Source organism: Elephantulus edwardii, unplaced genomic scaffold, assembly GCF_000299155.1.
Source record: "Elephantulus edwardii isolate Elephantulus edwardi_28Jun2011 unplaced genomic scaffold, EleEdw1.0 scaffold00054, whole genome shotgun sequence".
Lineage (NCBI taxonomy): Eukaryota > Metazoa > Chordata > Mammalia > Macroscelidea > Macroscelididae > Elephantulus > Elephantulus edwardii.
The window spans coordinates 16,166,786-16,188,573 of NW_006399804.1; the positions used below are offsets into that span (position 1 = coordinate 16,166,786).

The 21,788-nt window shown below is 38.0% G+C and overlaps 1 protein-coding gene across 1 annotated transcript in view; it reads left to right on the plus strand.

The window, feature by feature from the left end:
* Nucleotides 1-21,558, plus strand: part of MTPAP (mitochondrial poly(A) polymerase) — a 44,951-nt gene extending 23,393 nt beyond the window's left edge. Inside the window, 6 exon segments of the mRNA XM_006887115.1 lie at nt 7,350-7,561; nt 12,934-13,160; nt 19,328-19,420; nt 19,500-19,573; nt 21,125-21,428; nt 21,431-21,558. Of these exon segments, the coding sequence (XP_006887177.1) occupies nt 7,350-7,561; nt 12,934-13,160; nt 19,328-19,420; nt 19,500-19,573; nt 21,125-21,428; nt 21,431-21,558 (1,038 nt within the window).
* The last annotated feature ends 230 nt before the right edge of the window (nt 21,559-21,788 follow it).

Genomic DNA, 21,788 nt, shown 5'->3' on the forward strand with positions numbered 1-21,788 from the left:
ATTGGAGGCAAGGATTCTGAGGCTCTAACATACTTTGGACATGTTGTGAGGAGAGACTGGTCCTTGGAGAGGGACATCATGCTTGGTAGGGTGGACGGACAGCGCAGGAGGGAACGCCTTTTATGAGGTGGATTGATTCAGTGACTGGGAAAATCGGGATGGGAGTGTCGGAGACAGTGCGATTGGCACAGGACAAAGCAGAGTTTAGGGCTGTTGTACATAGGGTCGCTATGAGTCTCAAGCGACTCGACAGCACATAACACAACAACAAGCTGCCAGAGCTCTCTTGACAGTGGATTCAGTTTTAGGTAACAAGTGAAAATAGTTAAATTCCAAATGTTATTTTCCATTGTCTAAATTACTGTTGTGTGCCAGTTCTTAATACCTGTTTTTTTCCAGAGGCTGGCTTAAAACCTCAATACTTAGGCATACTTTTTAAAAGTTATTTGAAAAATTTTAGAGAAACTACAAATATTAGTAGGATGTTTATTGAATTAGACTTTCTCCCCCCCCCCCCCCCCCCCCCTTTTAACACTTTCTTGGCTTCTGAACATGAGTTATTAGGTGCCGTCAAGTTGAGTACAACTCTTAGCAACCCTATAAATAATAAATCTGAACTCTGTGCTATCCTGTGCCAACCTCACAGTCTGACACACTTGAGCCTATTGCTGCAGTCACTTGTGTCAACCCCCCTGGTTGTTCGCTGTTCCTCTACCAAACATGATGTCCTTCTCCAGGGATAGCCTCTCCTAGCAGCATGCCCAAAGTATATGAGATGAAGCTTTGCCATCCTTGCCTTCAAGGAGCACTTTGGCTTCACCTTTTCCATTATATAGCTGTTTACTTTTTTGCAGTCCATGGGATATTCGGTACTCTTCTCCAGCACTACAGCTCAAAGGCATCAGTATTTCTTCTGTCATCCTTATTTATTATCCAGCTCTAGATGCATAGCAAATGATTTAAAAGACCATGGTCTGAGTCATGTGCACCTTAGTCCTCAAGCTATCATCAGTGCTTTTCAGTAATTTGGAGAGGTCCCTACCTACAGACTTTCCCACGCAATTTGTCTCCTGATCTCCTAAATGCTGGTGCCAAGTGTGTTTATTATGAATCCAAGTCAGGTGAAGTCATTGACAATGTCAGTGTTTTCTCCATCTGTGATGTCACATTGTGGTCCAGTGGTGAGAGTTATTGGTTTTTTGATGTTGAGATGCAGTCCATGTTGAAGGCTGCAGTGTTTGATCTTCTCTAGCAAGTGTTCAAGTCTTCCTCACTTAGCAAGCAAGGTTGTGTCATCTGCACATTGAAGGATATTGATCAGTCTTCCTCCAATCCTGATGCCACATTCCTCTTCATAGAGTCCAGCATTTTGAATAATTTGCTCCACATACACATTGAATAAGCTTGGGGAAAGGATACAACCCTGATACACACCTTTCTTAATTTTAAACCATGTTGTGTTCACTTGCTCTATTTTCATAAATAACTTCTTGGTCTAGGTATAGGTTTCGCTTGAGCATGATTAAGTGATTCCCATTCTTCTCAGTGTTAGCCATAACTTTTTATGATCTACACAGTGAAATGCCTTTTCATAGTCAATAAAGCACAAATAGGCATTATTCTCTACTCTTAGCCAAAATCCATCTGACATTGGCAATAATAGCCTCTTCAGAATCCAGCTTGAGCTTCTGGCAGTTCTCTGTGTACTGGTCTAGACATCTTTGAATGATATTCAGCAATATTTTGCGTGCATGTGATATTAATGATAGTGTTTGATAATTTCTGTATTCTCTTGGATTCACCTTTGTTGGGAATGGAAACAAATACAGATCTCTTCCAGGCAGCTGTCCTCCAAATCCTGGCATAGACTGGTGAGTGCATCCAGGCCTCCATCTGCTATTTGAAACGTGTCTGTTGTTATCCCATCAATTCCTGAGACCTTATTTTTTTCCAATGTCTTCATTGCTTCTTGAACTAATTCTTTCCTTACTATTGGCTCTTTACTTTACCCCTTGTTGTGTACTGTTGAATCAAATCTGACAGGCACAGGAGGAGAATCCCCATCCTCCAGTGGAGTATCTGGTGGATTCAAACCAAAGCACCTTCGGAATTGCATGCAGCTTCTTGCCACTAGCCCACCAGAGCTCTCTACCGTTGGCTCTTGATCATATGGTATTTCCTGAAATATTTTGATGTTGGCCTGTTATTTTTGGTATGATGATTCTCTATTCTCTCCATCTTCTTTTGATGCTTTCTGAATAATTCAAGATTTTGTCTATAGCGTCTCTCAATATTGCAACTCAAGGCTTGAATAGATTTTTATTTTTTAAAAAATTTTATTAATTTTAATGAACATTTACAGAGATTTTGGATTTCCATTCATTCATTGTTGCATTTTTTCTTTTTGCCCACCTCTCCCCCCAGTTTGCTCCCCCGCCCCCAGCACACTCCACTATGCAACCTTCACTCTGAACTCTTGTCATAACCATAATACCCAATCATATATCACTTTTAAGCTGTTCTCTCCCTCATCTGTTTTAATGCAGTATACATAATTTACCCAATTTTTCTCAGTCTCACCCCAACCCTGATGTCAGTCCCATTCTACAACAGTGACATTATGCAGTATTTGTTCTTTTATGACTGAGATATTTCATTCAGCATAAGGTCCTCCAGAGTCACCCATTTTGAATAATATTGCATGAGTTCCTTGTGTTTCAATGCAACATAGTATTCAGTTCTTTCAGCTTGAGAGATGCAAAGCAAGTTCTTCCCTTTTTATTTTCCAATGCTAAGTCTCTGCTTGTTCTGTTATTATAGTTTCTTTGTCTCCTCCAACTGCTGTTTGAAATCTTCTTTTGAACAACATTTTTACGTCAGCATGACTTCCTTTTCTTTGGCTTCTTGATGAGCTAGTGCAATTTTCAGGGTTTCTTCTGTCATCTATTTTGGTTTTTCTTTCTCCTCTGTCTTTGTAGTGATCTTTTGCTCTATTTGAGAATGATATCCTTGATGTCAGTTCTTCCAACCTATTCTTAGGATGATTTATAAATTTAGGTGGGATTGACTCAAGACCATATTTTGGTTCTTGTGGATTTGTTTTCATTTTCTTTAGCATTAATTTGAACTTGCACATGAGTAATTGATGGTCTAATCTGCAGTTGGCACCTTGCCTGGTTTTGACTGCGGAGAATGACCTTCATCGATTCCTTCCACAAATATAGTCAGTCTGGTCTAAGATTTTTCTTCCCCACCATTTAGTCTGATTCTACTCTCCAGATTTACTTTCATTTACTATCTGAGGGGTTTTTAGTTTTTGTTTTATTACCCCACATCTGTCTCTTCCTGTCCAGCTGTCTGGGACTGCCACGTGTTGTGTACCTAGCAGTCAGATTTGTGCTAACACATCTGTACCTTATTTACAACAAGCAGTTTTAGTGAGGCAGCAGTGCCTGTGCTGAATCATTAAGTGTAACTGCACAGGTGCATAGAGTGTAAGGGTAGGGGTCCGTGTGCATTGTTTTGAGTTAACCACATGGTCCATGTGTAGAAATGTGGCAGAGGGCCACCTTTGTTCTGAGCACTATCAGAACTTTTTGAGAAAGTTTCTGTGGGACTTGTGGAAGGCTGAGATCTTTGTAGTTAGTGTAGTGAGGCCCAGAGGCTCTCCAGTATGTCTGTGTTTCCAGGGAGTTTACAGGTTGCCTCCTCTCTACAGTCTGTGTAAACTTCAACAAACGAGATGTTTAGGCCTCCTGCAGCTGCAACTCCAGTTGGTTCTCTATTTATGGTCTATTTGGCCACTCAACCTGAGCGTCCAGCTCTGCCTGATTGACTTGGACCTGACATATAATGTAATGGGCCAGATTGACCTTGGACATGATGGGAGGTACTGTGAGCAAAATTTAGACAGATACCCGCTTAATCTTGGTAAACGACCATCCCCCTTCTTATGTTAAAGAGCTCCATACTTTATTTCTCTTGTTTGAATTAATTTCTCACATGTAATTTGTATTTATATCTTATGGTAGAATGAATTAGGGAAACAAAACTTTAAAAGATGTGTTATAATAAAGGGACTATTATATATTTAAGAAGATTTTAAAGGACTTTTTTAAAATTCTCTTAAGATACTCTAAGAAAAACCCCACCCCAAAACCAGAGTCACGTTCTACGTGACTACAAATTGTGGGGTTTTGGGAGGTTGTAATCGCATTGGAAAAGCTTGTCCATCTTTCTCCTTCAAGTGACTGGGGATTTGAAAGGCTGGACAGACTAGAACTATGAACTAAAAACCTGTCTAGAACCTTTTCTGTCTATACATTTTATTTCTTTCTTTACCCATTCCTTTTTGCTCCTTTGATGTTTTTCACTTTTTCATCCTGTGGTCTAGAGAAGAGCTATGACAATCACACACTAAGACTCACTGCTTGCCTTTAAATCTCCATTTTAATATCTAGTAGAAATTTTAAAATGGATGAAATCATACATTGCTACAGATCATCTGTCTTTGCTTGATAAGGGGGTGGATTTTTATTTAAACCTAAGTCTTAATCCTTTTAATAAGAAAGAGTCTTGAAAGATATTGTGGTTGTTGTTTGTTTTTGAGTCACTTTTGACTCCTTATGACCTCACATGATGGAGTAGAACTGCCCCCATAGGGTGTCCTAGGTTGAAATATTTTACAGGAACACAACACCAGGCCTTTTCTCCTGAAAAACTACTAGTGGGTTCACACTGCTTACATTTCTTGAATTACCTTGTGCTCCCTCCCATTGAAGGGCATCTTATAAAGATGGTTTTTGTTGGCTTGCATAAAGTCTGTGCACGTGTGAACAAAACGGTGCCTGGTGTGTCTCCCAGAAAGAGTTAACCAGGTGAAGAATGTGACAACAAGGAAACATTTTTGTAAATTGGCTCATTTGTGTAGTTATTTCTTAGGGATCAATTTCTACAATGTTAATAGCATTTTCAGTTTATATTCCAAGTTTCCATAGATACTTATATCTATAGCATTTTAATAGATATTGACATATGCAACATACCACATTGTTGTTGTTATTGTTGTTAGGTGCCATAGAGTTGAGTATGACTCATAGTGACCCTATGAACAAAAGTCCTGTCCTGCGCCATCCTCACACTTCCCAACACACAAGAGCCCATTGCAACAGTTACCATGTCAGTCCACCTGGTTGAGGGTCTTCCTCTCCTCACCAACCCTGTACCCTTCCCAACAGAATGTCCTTCTCCAAGGAATAGCACCTCCTAGCAGTATGTCCAAAGTATGTGGTGTGAAGCTTCATCATTCTTGCATCCAAAGAGCACTCTGGCTGCACCCTCTCTAAGACATATCTATTCGTTTTCTTGGCTGTCCATGGGATGTTCATTGCCCTTCTCCAAAACCACAGCTCAAAAGCATCAATTCTTTTTCTGTCATCCTTATTCATTGTACAGGTCTTGGATGCATAGCTAGTAATGAGAAAGACCATTACTTGAATCTGATGCCCCTTAGTCCTCAAACTGACATCGCTACTCCTTAATAATTTGGAAAGGTCCCTACCTAGAGATTTTCCCATTGCAGTATGTCTCCTTGTTTCCTGACTGCTCATACATAGGGTGTTAATTGTGGATCCAAACAAGATGAAGTTATTGACAGTTTTAAGTCTCCTCTCCATCCATTATGACACTGCCAATTGGTCCAGAAGTAAGAATCTTTGTTTTCTTGATACTGAAATGCAATCTATACTGAAGGCTACATTCCTTGATCTTCTGCAACAAGTACTTCAAGTCCTCCTCACTTTCAGCAAGCAAGATGGTATCATCTGCATAATGCAGGTTATTGATGAGTCTCCCTTCAGTCACTTTATACTCTTCCAATAAAACTCAGCAGTGAAACAGTGGACAGATCTGTAAGGTAAACAATAACTAACAGGAGGGATACTCAGTTCTTTGAAAAATCAGCCATACAAAATCACAAGGTAGCATTTGCCTACAGGTAAAGCCCTGATAGAGCAAGACGTTTGAATGGGAATAAGAACCACAAAGATGTAGTAAGAATGTTGATACAGTGTTTTAATCAATAGAAAACAAGTATGAATGGCTAAGTCAAATAATTCCTCTGTAAACTTTCACTCAAATCACAAGTTAAAAAAAAGAAAACATTATTGTTCTAATTTCTTCTTTAGTTTCCAGAAAATTAGTATCGTTCACTATATTCTTCAGACATGTTTATTTCTCATCTAAATGTTTTATTCACATCCTTTTGCTTATTTTAAAAATGGAATGTTTTCTTCCCCTAATGGCACAGGAAACAGCGAGGTTCCAATCTATTGTGCATAAAATTGCTATGAGTCTCAGCCATCCCAGTGTTCTCTAACAAGAATAATTCATTTTAGAACCAAAGAAAAACAAACTCACAGTTACTAAGTTAATTCCACCTCCCGACAGCACATTTCTAAAGCTGTAGAGCTTTTAAGGGAGTAGACTACCCATCTTCTTCCCTTGAAGCAGCTGATGTGTTCAAACCACCGACCTTCTAGTTAGAATCCCAGCATGTAGCATTCTACACTACCAGAGCTCCTTATTCATTTAAGACCCTCAGCATAAATTAGGAAATTAGTCCTTTGTGTATTGTTTTTCTAAAATAATCTTACTGATAGGTTGTTACTATCTCCTTTTGTCTTTGGTTGCCTTAATATGGCCTTAATTTCTGTGTAATCATACTTTAGTGTCTTACGGAATTTTGTATCATGCTTAGAGATTCCTTAACCGCTCTGAGATTATAAAAATATCCACTAGCTTGTAGTATTTTTCCATTTTACATTAAGGTATTTGATCAGGTTAATTTTATTTTTCTTTTAGGATCAAATTAGATATCTAAATTTATGTATTTCTACTGAATCAGCGTGCATTGAATAGTAATTTTTACCAAGTAATTTGTGAGACTTCATTTTTATTAATCTCTTTCCTTTAATTATACCTATTTATACTGTCATGTTTTTTCAATTGATTGGCTTTTTTTACACTTGTGAGTTTATAGGCTATATTACAATTTAATCACTAATTAGAAAAGGGGGAATAAGTTGTTCTTTGTGTGTGTATTACTGTATGATGTGGTATTTAAGCCGTTTTAAAAAGCCAATGATTTTTCAGGTTAATACTGTTACACACTAGAGAAATAAAAGGCACAAATCCTAATTTCTTGCATCTCGTTTGGGCTTTGATTCTTGAAGTATTTCTATTTTGTAGATTTTCCATTCTCAGAAATCATTCAGAAGATCTCTTAAGAAGAGTATCTTTAGAAACTCCTTGTAAATTTTTTCTACTTACAAATGCTTGTTATCATTCAGCCCTCAGGAAATTTTCTGATGGAATTTCAAGTGAAAAATGTTCCTTCAGAAAGAATTGCAACGCAGACGATCTTGTCCGTGATTGGAGAGTGCCTAGACCAGTTTGGTCCTGGCTGCGTGGCTGTGCAGAAAATCCTAAACGCCCGTTGTCCGCTGGTCAGGTTCTCACACCAGACTTCAGGCTTTCAGTGTGATCTGACCGCCAACAATAGGTATGCTTTCTTAAGCTTGTCACCTTCAAGAGTATATTTATACAGCTTATCTTATTCTAGAAACAGTGACTGTGGACTCTTCAGTGTATTAGTTAATAATTCTTTTTATTGGTTTTTTGCTATATTGTTTGATTTAATTTGAGCACTTGAAGTTGTTTGTTGTTGTGTGCTGCCAAATAGGAAGTGCTTTTTATTTTCTTGTTACTAAAGAATTTTTTCAGGTTTCTAAATAAAATGTTGAGGGGAGCTCTGGTGGCCTAGTGGTAAGGAGCTGCAACTACAATCCCAGAGGCTCACGGTTCGAATCCACCAGATGCTCTGCCAGCAAAGGAGGGACAATCTCCTCCTGTACCAGTCAGATCTGATTTGATGGTACACGCACACAAAAATAATAAAATAAATTAAAAAAAAATAAATAAAATGTTGGTATATTTTATCAAAATATTAGCATGAACTTCTTCTCAGAAGAACTTTTTTCTTTCATTGCTTTTACTAGTGTGTCCTGATAACAGATTAGATGTGTCTATTTATAGTATCAGTATATGTAGAAAATAGCAACTTGAGTTTGACCTCTGGATTGCCTCCATGTCACCTTTTTGTAATAAGCACATGTGATCTTTTTATATCAGAAATGGCTTAAGCAGCTTAAGACGGGACAGCTCTTCAGCATAAACATATTTTTTAATCCTTGATATCTGTTTGTGAAGATAGTGAGTTTTTTCATTCTCTGATTTCCATCTCTTCTGCTCTCAGTATGGAAATTTCTCAAGTGAGGATTTTAACTGCTATTCTTACTGTATGTGTGCTTGGTTTTACTATATTAACTATAAGATAAATAATCACAACTACAAATACTTTCAAGAAATTCTGATGAGAATCACTTTTGTTTAAATGTAAGTATTCATAACAAACAAACTCTAAATACTTAAGTTTTCTCCAAGAAGTGAGCTCTGGTGGCTTCATCCACAGGGAGTGGTGCCACTAGCCCTCTGGCAATTTGACTCTACGAGCGACTCTTTGTGAGAAAGATGGGCAGTTTCCTCCCATGTACTTCATTTAAAGCCTCCAAAAACCCACTGGAGGGTTAGCCAGGAGTTGGTTCTGCCTCAACAGCAGTGTTGCTGTTGTTTTTGAGTCGAGTACAACTCATAGGGACCTTGTGAAAAAAGATCTGAACATTGTCCTATCCTGTGCCAGCCTCACACTGACACACTTGAACCTTTTTCTTCAGTCACTATATCAAGCCATCTGGCTGAGGGTCTTCCTCTCTTTTGTTGTCCTTCCACTTTTCTAAGCATGGTGTCCCTCTCCAAGGAATAGATTTTCCCAGCAGTGTGCCCAAAGCATGTGAGATGAAGCTCTGCCATCCTTGCATCTAAGGAGCACTCTGGCTTCACCTTCTCTTAAGACAGAGCTGTTTGTTTTTTTGACAGTCCATGGGATATCCAACACAACAGCTCAGAGGCATCAATTCTTCTGTCATCCTTATTCATTATCCAGCTCTGACATGCATAGCAGGATATTTTTTTATTTTATTTATTTATAGCAGACACATTTTATTAGAAACAAACACAGGCTATACACACCTGTTTTACCTTATTGGATATACAGGAATCAGATCAATTACATTTGTGGAATGAATCAATGGAGAAGTTTAATAACAGCAGTGAAAATTAGGTCAGGTGCTGATTGTATTTTAAAGATGCAAAATTAAGTTTAAAATTAAGAAAGATGAGCATCAGTGTTGTATTCTTTCTCCATATATATTTAATCTGTGTGTTAAGCAAATTATTTGAGAAGCTTGACTCTATAAAGAAGAATGTGGCATTAGGATTAGGGGAACCTAAGTAACCTCAGATTTGGAGATGACACAACCTTGCTTCCTGAAAGGGAGGAGGACTTGAAACTCTTACTGCAGAAGATCGAACATTATAGCCTTCAGTATGGATTGCATCTAAACATCAAGAAAACAAAAATTCTCATCACTAGACCAATATTATGATAGATGGAGGAAATATTGAAGCTGTCAGTAATTTCATCTTACTTATATCCACAGTCAGTACTCTTGACACCGGCAGTCAGTATACCAGAAGAATTTTTGCACTGGGAAAGTCTGTAGTCAAGGACTTCTCCAAATTACTGAGGAGTTTGAGGACTAAGGTGCACTTGATTTAGACCACGGTCTTTTCATTCACTTGCTGTGCATCTGAGAGCTGAAGGACAGAAGTAAGTTTCCAGTAACTCATGGAGTAAAATCTCTCTGATACCTGTTATTATTGTTATGTGCCATCGAGGAGTCACCTGCAACTCAGCAACCCTATGTACAACAGCCCTAAACTCTGCCCTGTCCTGTGCCAGTCTCACAATCTCCAACACGCCTGCCCCCAATACCCCAGTCACTTAATCAATCCATCTCATAGTGGGTCTTCCTCTCCTCTAATATCTAGCCAAATTTTAGCATGAAAGTGGAAGTTGCATTTTCCATCACCCCTGCCTTTGTTTATGGTGTATAAAGTATGACAACATGGTACTTGTCTTTTTTAGAAGTTTGTCATTGAGACAGACTTAAAACCTTGCTTTCAAGTTTTATACTCTTAAAATATTTCTGTATATCAGATACATCTTTATATTTCTGTTTTATTGTGTTTTTAAACATGTAAAATACTTGGTCACTGTGAATTTCTCATGTCCTGTTTCTTCTTTTGTCTTGTTTAAAGCTGGAAAGTAAATATTCTGGAGATAATTTAGAGACAGCTTTAATTTGGTGGTTTTTTTTAGTAGATTTTGTGCCCTCTGTCGGTTCTTTGAAAAATTACAGGACATATTTTGATTATGTTATGTACTGTCAAATCAGAGCCTACTCATAGTTGACTCTCAGAAAACCAGTAGATTTTCAGAGACACAAATTGCATGGGAAGTAATTTCCCATATTTCTCTTGTGGTGGATTTGAACCATGTACTTTTGGGTTGGCAGCATGGCTCCTTATTCTAGGCTACCAGACTTCCCTGTTCTAATAATTAGGAACTTGAATTTTAAATCTTCTTTTTTGTTTTTGTTTCTTCAGAATGTCTAGCCTTTCTATTACGTTGATGCTGATTGAATCTCCAAAATTATTGACCTGAGATCCTCTTTAAACCTTAAATAAAAAAAAATCCCTGAAGTCTTCTTTAAACCATATAGCAATTTAGTGCAATTAGTGGAAAAAAAAGTTATCTTGAACATTGTGGAGTTTTCCCCCTAAGTTTTATTTTTTTGTTGTTGAGAATGTGCACATAATCAAAGCGTACATCAGTTCTGTTTTCATACTTAATCATTTAATGACATTGATTGAGTTGTGCATCCATTCTCACCCTCTTTTTTCTGAGTTCTTACCTCATTAACATAGACTACTATTCTCTGTCCTTCCTACCTAGTCTTTCAAGTTGCTGCTAGCAGTTTGAGTTCATGTTCATATTTTGATTATTATATGTTGTCGAGTCTTCTGTGACTTAGAGCAACCTTGTGAGCAGCAGGTCTGTTCCTTGGCTTATCCTGTGCTGTTGGTCTTAGAACAGATTAGCAGCGATATATGATTGAGTATTATGGTTAGCACAGGAATCCAGAATTAAGGTTGCACAGAGAAGTGTACTCGGGGTGGGGGGTGGAGGGAAAGGACGTGGGAATTATATACTAATGAAGGATTTCTTTTTCTCTTCGGAGGGGGAAGCGAGCTGGTGGGGAGGGGTGGGCAGGGAGAAAATTGTGGCAATGAATGAATGGAAATCCAAAACCTCTGTAAAAAAAAGTTTAAAAAAGTGCTATAATACAGTGAGTAAGCATAAATAAAAAAAATGCATAATGCTTAAGGCAGACTTTTTTTTTACTAGTTACACTAAACTATAGTTCACTTTTAAAATAACTTCAGAGATGTTTTTTATTTTAGGTTCAAAAATGGTTAGTTTTAGTTCTTCTACTCTCTCTGTTTTCAGAAAGTTTAAATTTCTTGAAAATTTGAAATTTTTCTTCCCTTTTGATGAGGATTTGTCTATGCACCTTTCCATTGAGCGATCCATTAACCCAAAGGCCATAGTTCTCTGTCAGTTCACATCCAGTGAGCTGTTTCTTGGAAGAAAGATGGGCAGTCTTCTCTCATATGATTTACAAAGTTGGAAATCTACTGGAGAGCTAGCTATGAGTGGAATTGACTCAATAGCAATGAGAGAAAGATTAAGTAATGATAGCCAGGCACTATCCAGTTTTTCTCATCTGATGGCAAAGGATACAGCTGTTCATGGAGCAACAGTATATTTTTTAAAGAACAATCTGAGATCATACTGACAAGAGCACTTGAAAAGGTAGATAGGAAGCTTAGGGGACAGTAGTGAGTTTATGTCAGGAGAGTAGAAGCAGTTCACAAGAGGAGACAGAATGGTTATACCACTTAAAAAATATAAGCAGTGTCATTGTTTATGCTGAAATTTTGGGTATATTGCTGTATATATTTCCAGCAACAATAATAAAATTTTTAAACTTACTATAATGACTAAGAATTTCATTGAAAATTGTTTTGAAGTTGGTTTCTTAATAAATGCTGCACTAGATCTTAACTGGGTTTTAGTTTTTATGACTCTTAAGCTCAGATAAATGATTAGAATGTTCTTCTTTGGTTTTTAGGCAAACTTGTATACCAAAGGACTGTTGTTGTTGTTAAGTGCCGTCGAGTCGCAGGCAACGCATAGCGACCCTATGAAGGAGAGTCCTCGACACTTTGGTGCCTTACATCCTCTTTCCAGGTTCATAGGGTTTCTGGAGGCAAGCTATTATGGAAGTGCATGCCACTCCTCCTTCCACACCAAAGGACTAGATAACTAAAATATAAAACGAAGATGTGAAGACTCTCTTTTGGAAATTCAATTACATCTTCGCTGATAATTGTTAAAGAGCACTTGGAGAGCTCTGGTGGCCTAGTGGCACTTGGGGAGATCTAGTGGCCTTGTGGCAGGAAGCTGTGCCGAAATCCCAAAGGCATGCAATTCAAATCCACCAGATGCCCCACTGGAGAAGGAGGGCCAATCTCCTCTGCCAGATAGATCTGATTCGACAGTACACAACAAGAAAAAAACAAAAGCACTTAACATAATGTGTTTTATTTATTATTAAGATCATCATTTCCAGAAACTTTGACTAAGAATGTTTTATGGTAATGAGTGAATTTGATTTTTCAGTGTTGACATTTTTAAATATGTCATGCTTCTGAAAATGATTTTTGTGGTGTTTTTGAGTACATTCAGGTTCATTAAGAAAATTAGATATGCTCCCAGCTGTATGCTTTATTCTGCCCTGGCTTGAGAACTTTTGAAAGTTGAACATTTTTTTTTATTATTTTTTGAAGGATTGCCTTAAGAAGTTCCGAACTGTTATACATCTATGGTGTTCTGGACTCACGCGTGAGAGCCTTGGTGTTCAGTATACGATGCTGGGCTCGAGCCCATTCATTAACAAGCACTATTCCTGGTGCATGGATTACAAATTTCTCCCTTACAATGATGGTCATCTTCTTTCTCCAGAAGAGATCACCCCCTATTCTTCCAACTCTGAATTACCTAAAAACCCAAGCAGGTAAGGCTAGATTCAACCTGCTCTTCTCAGTTTTCTCTTTTTGCTGTTTTGAATGTGTATAATTACCGTGCATTGCCTATTCATGTGTCTGTTAGTTGTATAGTTTGTATTTTTAAAGCCTTATGAATTTTAAATGTTTTTGTAATGACTATGAGGGGTCGTGAGGGCAATTGATTTATAAAGTTGGGCCTTTAGGGTTTTTTGTGAGTTCTGTCCTGTTTGTTGTTTATAATGATGATGATGATGATGATGATGATGATGATGATGATGATGATACAGTTAGAGCCTCACCTTTAATGAACAAGTCTTAAATCATCTTTTGGTAGGGGTTATTTCCTAGATACAATTTTTGCTTGGAACATATTTTCACACATGACTTTGCAAATCTGAATGTATTTCCAGACTTAACTCTTAGTCCTTTTATGTGCCATTGAGTCGACTGGAACTCATAGTGATCCAGTGAGCAACGAATCTGAAACATTCGTTTTAGCTCTGTCTTATGCTGAGTACAGACACCGTGTCAGTCCATCTTGTTGTGGGTCTTCCTGTCTTACACTGACCCTCCATTTCTTTGTGTGTGATATCCTTCTCTAATGAATGGCCTTCTTAACACTTGCCCAAAGTATGTGAGACAGTTTCACCATCCTTGTATCTTATTATAAATGCTGAAAGCTGCTTTAGTGTGTTTTAAAAATGCTTAAGAGCTTTTTCTTTTGGTTTGTTTGTTTTACATATAAATTTACTTAATCTTAGGTGAGTTATTTTTAAGTTAAAATGATGTTCTACTTAAATTATAAATGAATTAAAAATTTTATAATCTGCTTGGAGAAGGACATCATGCTTGGGAGGGTGGAGGGACAGCGCAGGAGGGGAAGACCCTCTATGAGATGGATTGATTCGGTGACTGGGGTAATCGGGATGGGTGTGTCAGAGGCAGTGCGGTTGGCGCAGGATAGAGCAGGGTTTAGAGCTGTTGTGCATAGGGTCGCTATGAGTCGGAAACGACTCGATGGCACATAACAACAACAACAACATGATAGTAAATTTACAAATCTAAATTGTAAAATGAAGCTAATTTACTTGAAGTGCATATTTTAATCCACCCTGTATATTGCTGTTAAATAATTCTTTTGAAGTACATCCCTGAATATTCCTGTTTAAAGTAATCTTGATTTTTTTTATCCTGAATTGAATACTAGTATTATAAAGACCATATATTTTGCATACAGGATGATTTATTCAAAATCTGGAAGAATGTATGCCAGGGATGTGTCCTGTCTCCATTCCTTTTCAATCTATATGCAGAACAGATCATCCAGGAGGCTGGGCTCTGTGGGGAGAAATGTGACAACAGGATTGGAGGAAGACTCATCAACGACCTGCATTGTGCAGGTGACACAGTCCTGCTTCCTGAAACTGACAAGGACCTGAAACGCTTGCTGCAGAAGGTCAAGGACTGCAGCGTCAAATATGAAGTGTTCAACATCAAGAAAAGAAAGGGTCTCACCACTGGGCCGATTGGTAGCATCACGATAGATGATAAAGATACTGAGATGATTAATAGCTTCAGTTTACTTGGCTCCAGAATCAGTACTCTTGGTGCCAGCAGCCAGGAAATCAAAAGATGAATTGCATTGGGAAAGTCTGCTGTCAGGGACCTCTCCAGAGTACTGAAGATCAGTGAAGTCAGTCTGGAGATGAAGGTGCATTTACCCAGGCTATAGTCATCGCACTTACTTGCTATTCATCAGAAAGCTGGACAATGACTAGGGATGACTAGGATGACAGAAAGAGAGTTAATCCCTTTGAGCTGTGGTGCTGGAGAAGAGTATTGAATTGGATTGCTAGGAGACCAAACAGATTGGTCAGAGAGGGTGAAACTAGGCTGCTCCTTGGAGTTAAGGATTCTGGAGCTCCATCTGACATACTTCAGGCATGTTGCAGGGAGTGACCAGTCTTTGTAGAGGGACAGCGCAGGAGGGGAAGACTCTTGATGAGATAGATTGACTCAGTCACTGGGTTAAGGTGGGTATCTGTGTGAGGGACAGTAAGGTTGGCTCAGGCAAGAGCAGGGTTCAGAGCTGTTGTACATATGGTTGCTGTGAGTTGCAAGCGACTGAACAGCACATAACAACAACAACAATTTCACATTATTAAAGTCTTTCAGTAACTTCCAAGCATGCAATTTTTCTTCCTTTTTTTTATTTAACCGCACAGAATTGGGCAGGGTTTTGTTATGTTTTATTCTGGGCTGCTGTGAGTCAAAACCAATATGGTAGCACCAATCAATAACTGTTGTTGTTATGTGCCGTCGAATCTCTTGCGACTCATAGCGACCCTATGTACACCAGCCCTAAACTCTGCTCTGTCCTGTGCCAATCGCACTATCTCTGACACTCCCATCCCAATTACCCCAGTCACTGAATCAATCCACCTCATAGAGGGCCTTCCCCTCCTGCGCTGTCCCTCCACCCTCCCAAACATGATATCCCTCTCCAAGGACTGGTCTCTCCTTACAACATGTCCAAAGTAGGTCAGACGAAGCCCCGGAGTCCTTGCCTCCGTGAATTAGTAAGGCAAAACATCTGTTGATGTTTCTCATTTAATTACTGCTCACCATTGGTGTTTTGGAAGGTTTGGACTTGGTAATATTTCTAATACAAGCTGAATATAATTATGCAATTTTAAATTATTTATGTTTAATTTCTATAAACTCTTATCACATTATTAGTTGCTCATGGTGACCCTGTGTGTGCAGAGTAGAACTGTTTTCACAGAGTTTCCAAGACTGATCTTTCCGAAAAAAGCTCCAGGTCTACTGAGGGCCCTTGTGGTGGGTTTGAACCATCAGACTTTGGCTAGTAGTTGGATGGTTTTCTGTTTGTAACACCTATGTGTTTTTTATAAAAGAAGCTATATTAACCCTTTCTATGGACCTCACTCGTTTTATTATCTTGTCATTTATTTATGTATCTGCCAACTTTAGATATTTTTTTATTAAAAGTGTTGGTGGCCAACAAAGCCAGTTTCAGGTTTTCCAAATCCCATATCTATTGATAACAAGTATTACCATTAGATTTTGGCAAAATTATAAATTGTTTATGTTACTTTAATTTCCTGAAAAATATGGAAACTTTTATCAATCTCTGCATGTGCCTTTGGGAATGTTTGATTGCTCAATGAATCTCGTTTGTCATGTGCATCATAAAGAAAAAGAGTCATTGCTATACCAAGGTAGGCATGGAACTAAAAATTAGTAACTACATAACTTTGTTTATGCTGTTTTCAAGTTCGTATTTCCTTGCTGAAGGTTTCAGTCATTAGGTTTCTGTTAGGACTTAATATCTCAGAGTTGGGAGAGTTTATATTTACTTAGATTTCTGCCAGTGTTTAATACACTATTTTAAAGAAGAATGTCAGTAACAGGGTGTCGTATGTCAGGCTAGATTTAAAGTAACTTTTTCCTCAACTTTCTCAATTTTTAGCTAAATAATAGAAATGAAAATATTATGGAGGTATACTTTCTCTTTTTTAATACACACACACACACACACACACACACACACACACACGTATATATAAAATATTGTTCTTATTTTTTATGTACTTGGCGAAAATTTTCATTTTCTTTTTTCCTTCCCCTCTTCCTCGCTTCCTCTTTGTTGATTCTGTGTGTAAACCATTTCCTATGTGATCTTAATTATTTTAGGGAGCTCTAATGGCCTAGTATTAAGAACCTGTGCTACAGTCCCAAAGTCACGGCAATTTGAACCCACCAGCTGCTCCACAAGAGAAAAATGGGCAGTCACCTCCCATGTCTCTGAAAACCCGCAGGAGGGTCAACTGTGAGTCAGTTTTGACTCAGTAGCACACAACAATAACAAGCTTACACTATAATTATCCTTTTGTCCCTGAATTATGTCACTCAGCATAATTTGTTTTCTGTTCCTCCCTGTTGGGCAATATTTCACATATTCTTGATTGTGTTTTAGTGATATGTAATACTCACTTGTGTGAATGTACCTCAGTTTCTTTAGCCATTTGTTCATTGATAGGTACTTGGGTGGTTTTCAACTCTTGCTATTATTTGTGGCTGAACTTTCAGATGGATTTGGGGTTTTTGAGTCTGTTCCATCTTCATGATTACTACTGTTTGAGCCCATTGCTTTAGCTATAATGTCAGTCTGTCTCATTGAAGGTTCCTTACTTTCCGCACCCTCTACTCCGCCAACTATGATGCCCTGTTCTTGCATTTGGTTTTTCCTGTTGACCTGTAAGGCAGCAGAAATCTCACCATCATTAGAATGCGCAGTAGCATTCTAACTGTATTTCCTCTAAAACAGATTAGTTCTCTTCAAACAGTCCATGGTATATCTGATACTCTTCTCCAGTGCTGCAGTTCACATTCATCAAGTCTTCTGTTATTTAGAATTGTCCAGCTTTTCTGTGATACTAATGATTTGATTGCAGATACATTCTTGAAAAAAGACAGCAGCTGAAAGGAGATGATATATGTAATGAGCCCTACACCAAAAAAAGTCTGCCACTAATCATTTGAAGTGGTAAAAATACGTCTGAGCCTCATAAAAATAGATTTAAGTGGAACATATGTAAGTTTGTTGATAATGATGAGTTGCCACTGACTCAGAATTAACCCATTGCTGACCCTCCAGTCCATTTTCAGAAGTTGGAAGTCTTACAGGAGGGCATTGCCCATCTGTTTGTGCACTGAATTCTTTAGAGGACTGCACACTTGCAGTAGGGAGTTCTGGTAGCTTCGTCAGTAGAGGGTTGGGCAGTGGGAGTAGACCACCTGCCTTTTCTTCTGCTGAGCACCCAGTGCCTTTGAACCTCAGGCGATGCCTAGCCTTTAGGTTAGCAACACAATTAGCTATGGATTATGCCACCAAAACCCCTTTGGAATGAAAAGGGGCGTCTAAATTTAGTGTTACTGTAAAAATAGTACCAAAATTTGGCAAGCCCATGCACATCTGGATTCAACCATTATGATCAGAATTTTTACTGGCAGACTTTTAGAAGTAGGTCTTCAGGCCTTTTGTCTTTTTAAATCTGTTAACCATAAGTAAAGGAGCTCTGATGGCATGCGTTGGGCTGCTAACCAAAAGGTTGGCAGTTCAAATCTACCAGCCATTCCATCAGAGAAAGATGAGCAGTGTCCTATAAAGATTTCCAACCTCAGAAAACTGCTGAAGGGTCACTCTGTATGTCTGCGTAGAATTGATGGCAGTGGGTTTGGCTTTTGGCTTTACCATCAGTAAACAACTTGATGATGAGCAGAAAAGACTGAAACTGTCAAAAGGTTTCCTTTTTCTTGGCTCTATAGTTAATGCCTATGGAAGTAACAGTCAATAAATCAAGCAAAGTAATTGATGTTGAATTAATCTGCTGCAAAGGACCTCTGTAAAGTGCTAAAGAGCAATGCATAAACAACTAAGTGCAGCTGATGTAGGCCATGTATTTTCATTTGTCTCATGCTTGTTTAAATTGAACAGTGACTAGGAAAACCAAGAATTGGTGGCTTTGAATTGTTGGTGAAAGATACTCAATATGCTCAAGACTGTCAAAAGGACAAACTGATCTGTCGTGGAAGAAGTGCAGGCAGAATACTCCTTCGAAGCAGGGAGAGACTTCATCTCACATTTTTTGGGCCTCCTTGGAGAAAGACCTCATGTATGTCTGGGAAGATAGAGGATCAGTAAAACAAGAGGAAGACCCTTAACAAGATGGATTGGAGTGACACAGTGACTGCAGCAATAGGTTAAAGTGCAGCAACAGTTGTGAGGATTGGGCAGGGTGCCATCTGTGAGAGCTGATTTGATGGCGCCTAACCAAACACTAGCTCTGGTGGCTCTAGTGCTAAAGAAGCTGCACTGCAATCCTGAAGGTATTGTAGGTCGAATCCACCAGCTGCTTTTCCTGTGAAATTAATCTGCCTCTGAGAACCTGCTTGGAGGGTCAGCCATGTGTCAGTTCCAGCTCGACAGCACACAACAACCACAGCCAACCAATTAGAAATACTTGCAATACCATCTGATAGCAGAGATTCATCTGTAACACTGATTTCTTTAAATTCTAGATTTATTTTCTGAAGAAGGGAATATCTTTAAAATACCCAGTGACATATGCTTTGTTTCTCTTTCTTTAAGGTGCAGAAGATAAATGCGTAATAGAGGGCCACAACTGTACGTTTACTAGCAACTGGAATCTAATTCAGCCTTCAAGAAACACAGAAACACTAGGTAAGTGATATTTTTTTTGTTATCTTTTTTGGCTCAAAATGGGATTTCCTCTTATTTTTCTTGTTTTATTCCTTTGCAGAAGTGTTGCTGAGGGAATTTTTTGAATATTATGGAAATTTTCCCTTCAATAAAAATTCCATAAACATTAGACAGGTAAGTATCTTTTAAGATTTAATACTAGATTTCTGATTATCTTCTGTACTAATACTTAGTTTAATTTCAAACCGTACTAACAAGTACTATTTCACTTAAACTCTCATAATACATATTAATAAAGAAATGAATGCTTACACTGTCTTTACTTTAAGTCTAGTTTTTTTGAAGAACTGAACCAAGTCTTTCAGTGTGACGTTCTGTGCCTTTTCCACTATGGCATGATACATCTGTTGTCACTTAGTGCTAATATCCTCTCCTTGTAAATGTGGGCGGTATTTTGAAACTTCTGGGGAACATAATTTTATGTACAGTTGCTTTTAAACTGGGTTTGTGTTCCTATGGAAGAAATTGGATATATCATTTCAAAGATAAATTTTTAGTGATTCCGTTATTTTGAGCCCTGAGTTTTATTTAGAGGAAGTGAATTTGTAATTTGGGTTCATTTCAATAGCTGATATGGTAAACATTTTTCAAAAAAGATAATCAGAGCAGAGCCCACAACATAAATTATTTACAAATGAGGATATGTGTGATAGCCCTGTGTTCTCATTTATTCTGTTCATCATTTGGCCACTTGGTTATAAACTTTATAAAATTGATTTCATAAAGCCTATACACAAATACTGTTTTATTCAAGTTTTATGTTTTTCTCTAACCCTCATCCTGCTTATGGAAACTTTGTTTAAAAATAAGTGGTAAGTAATGGCGTCTGGTCACAGAAAGCTCTAGAATGCAATCCAGAGAAGAAGTCATTTTGCAAATGAAGTCCTTTATCATTTTACACCTTCACCTGGAGCTTACAGAAGGAAAGAAGTTAGGAAATAAGCTTACACTGGAGTATCATGACCATTGTTTTGTAATAAATAATACATGTGATACTGTTTGAGAGAGAAGACTGTATAGGTTGGTGTATCACTGGAGTTTGTAATTTATAGTTTTAGCTTTTTGTTTTATTTCTGTGAGGTATTATTGGCAGAATCTTACTGACTTTAAAGGAACATGTTAGTGTTTTAAAAATAAAGAATGATCTTTTGTTCTTCCATTCTCATTTCTTACTTAGGAAGGATAAATTAAGAATTTTATGTGCCTTTTCCCCTGGCTTTCAGATAATGTTATTTTTAGCGAGGCTCAAAAGTAAATATATTTGTATATTATTTCATGCCATCCTAATCACACCCTCAACCCTTTCTTTACTCACACACACTCTCTACCCCTTTTCCTAGCTCTGTCTTGGTAGGTAAAAATGTATTACTTTATTTAAAAATACTTTCATTGGTTGATTTAGCACAGACGGTGCTCATCTGAGCATTGACATCACTATGCTTAGTTGTTAAACCTAATTTTATTTCTCTCCTGGGGCATAGGGTGGGGAGAGTCAGAAATATATGCACATACCCACACACAATCTCCTTAGAAAGGACATTCATTACTATGTAAAGTTAGTGGTGGTATCTTATATTTCCTTGACAAGTCAGTAAATTAACTTGTCTGTTTTTATATTTAAGTCCTTTATATATTTAATACATTTTTTTCCTTTGTAATCTGTAGGGAAAGGAACAAAACAAACCTGATTCTTCTCCTCTACACATTCAGAATCCTTTTGAAACTTCTCTCAACATCAGCAGAAATGTAAATCAAAGCCAGCTGCAAAAGTTTATAGATCTGGCCAGAGAAAGTGCCTGGATTTTACAGCAGGAGGATAAAGATCGTCCTTCACCATCAAGCAGTCAGCCTTGGGGGTTGGCAACCTTGTTGCTGCCTTCTCTACCAAACAGGAATTCTCTTACCCAGAAGAAAAGGCAGAGGCCTGCAAGTGAAAGAATTAAAAAATTGTTAGAATCTATAAAAGAGAACAATCCGAAAATGCTATAAACACCAATGAGAAAAAAAGAGTGGACACGCAGGCAGGATGTCTGCCACTTTGCAGTAAGGACCAGTTTTTAATCATGTGGAATGATCTCTGGACTACCTGGATGAACTAGTGTGACATTTTGATGTAGCTCCACTTTCATCTGATACCACTTTCCATGACAGTCTCACTGCCCTGAACTACTGAGAAATGTTGCCCTTTTTGTATTGGTAATCAGTTCGATGCCCAAGTCAGGAACTTTATGAGAATTTCAACCGCAAGAAAGGTGGGAGACAAGATTGGAATGGACTTCCAATAAACAGTTAAATATACAGTCATAATTTAAAAGGAAAAAATGAATAA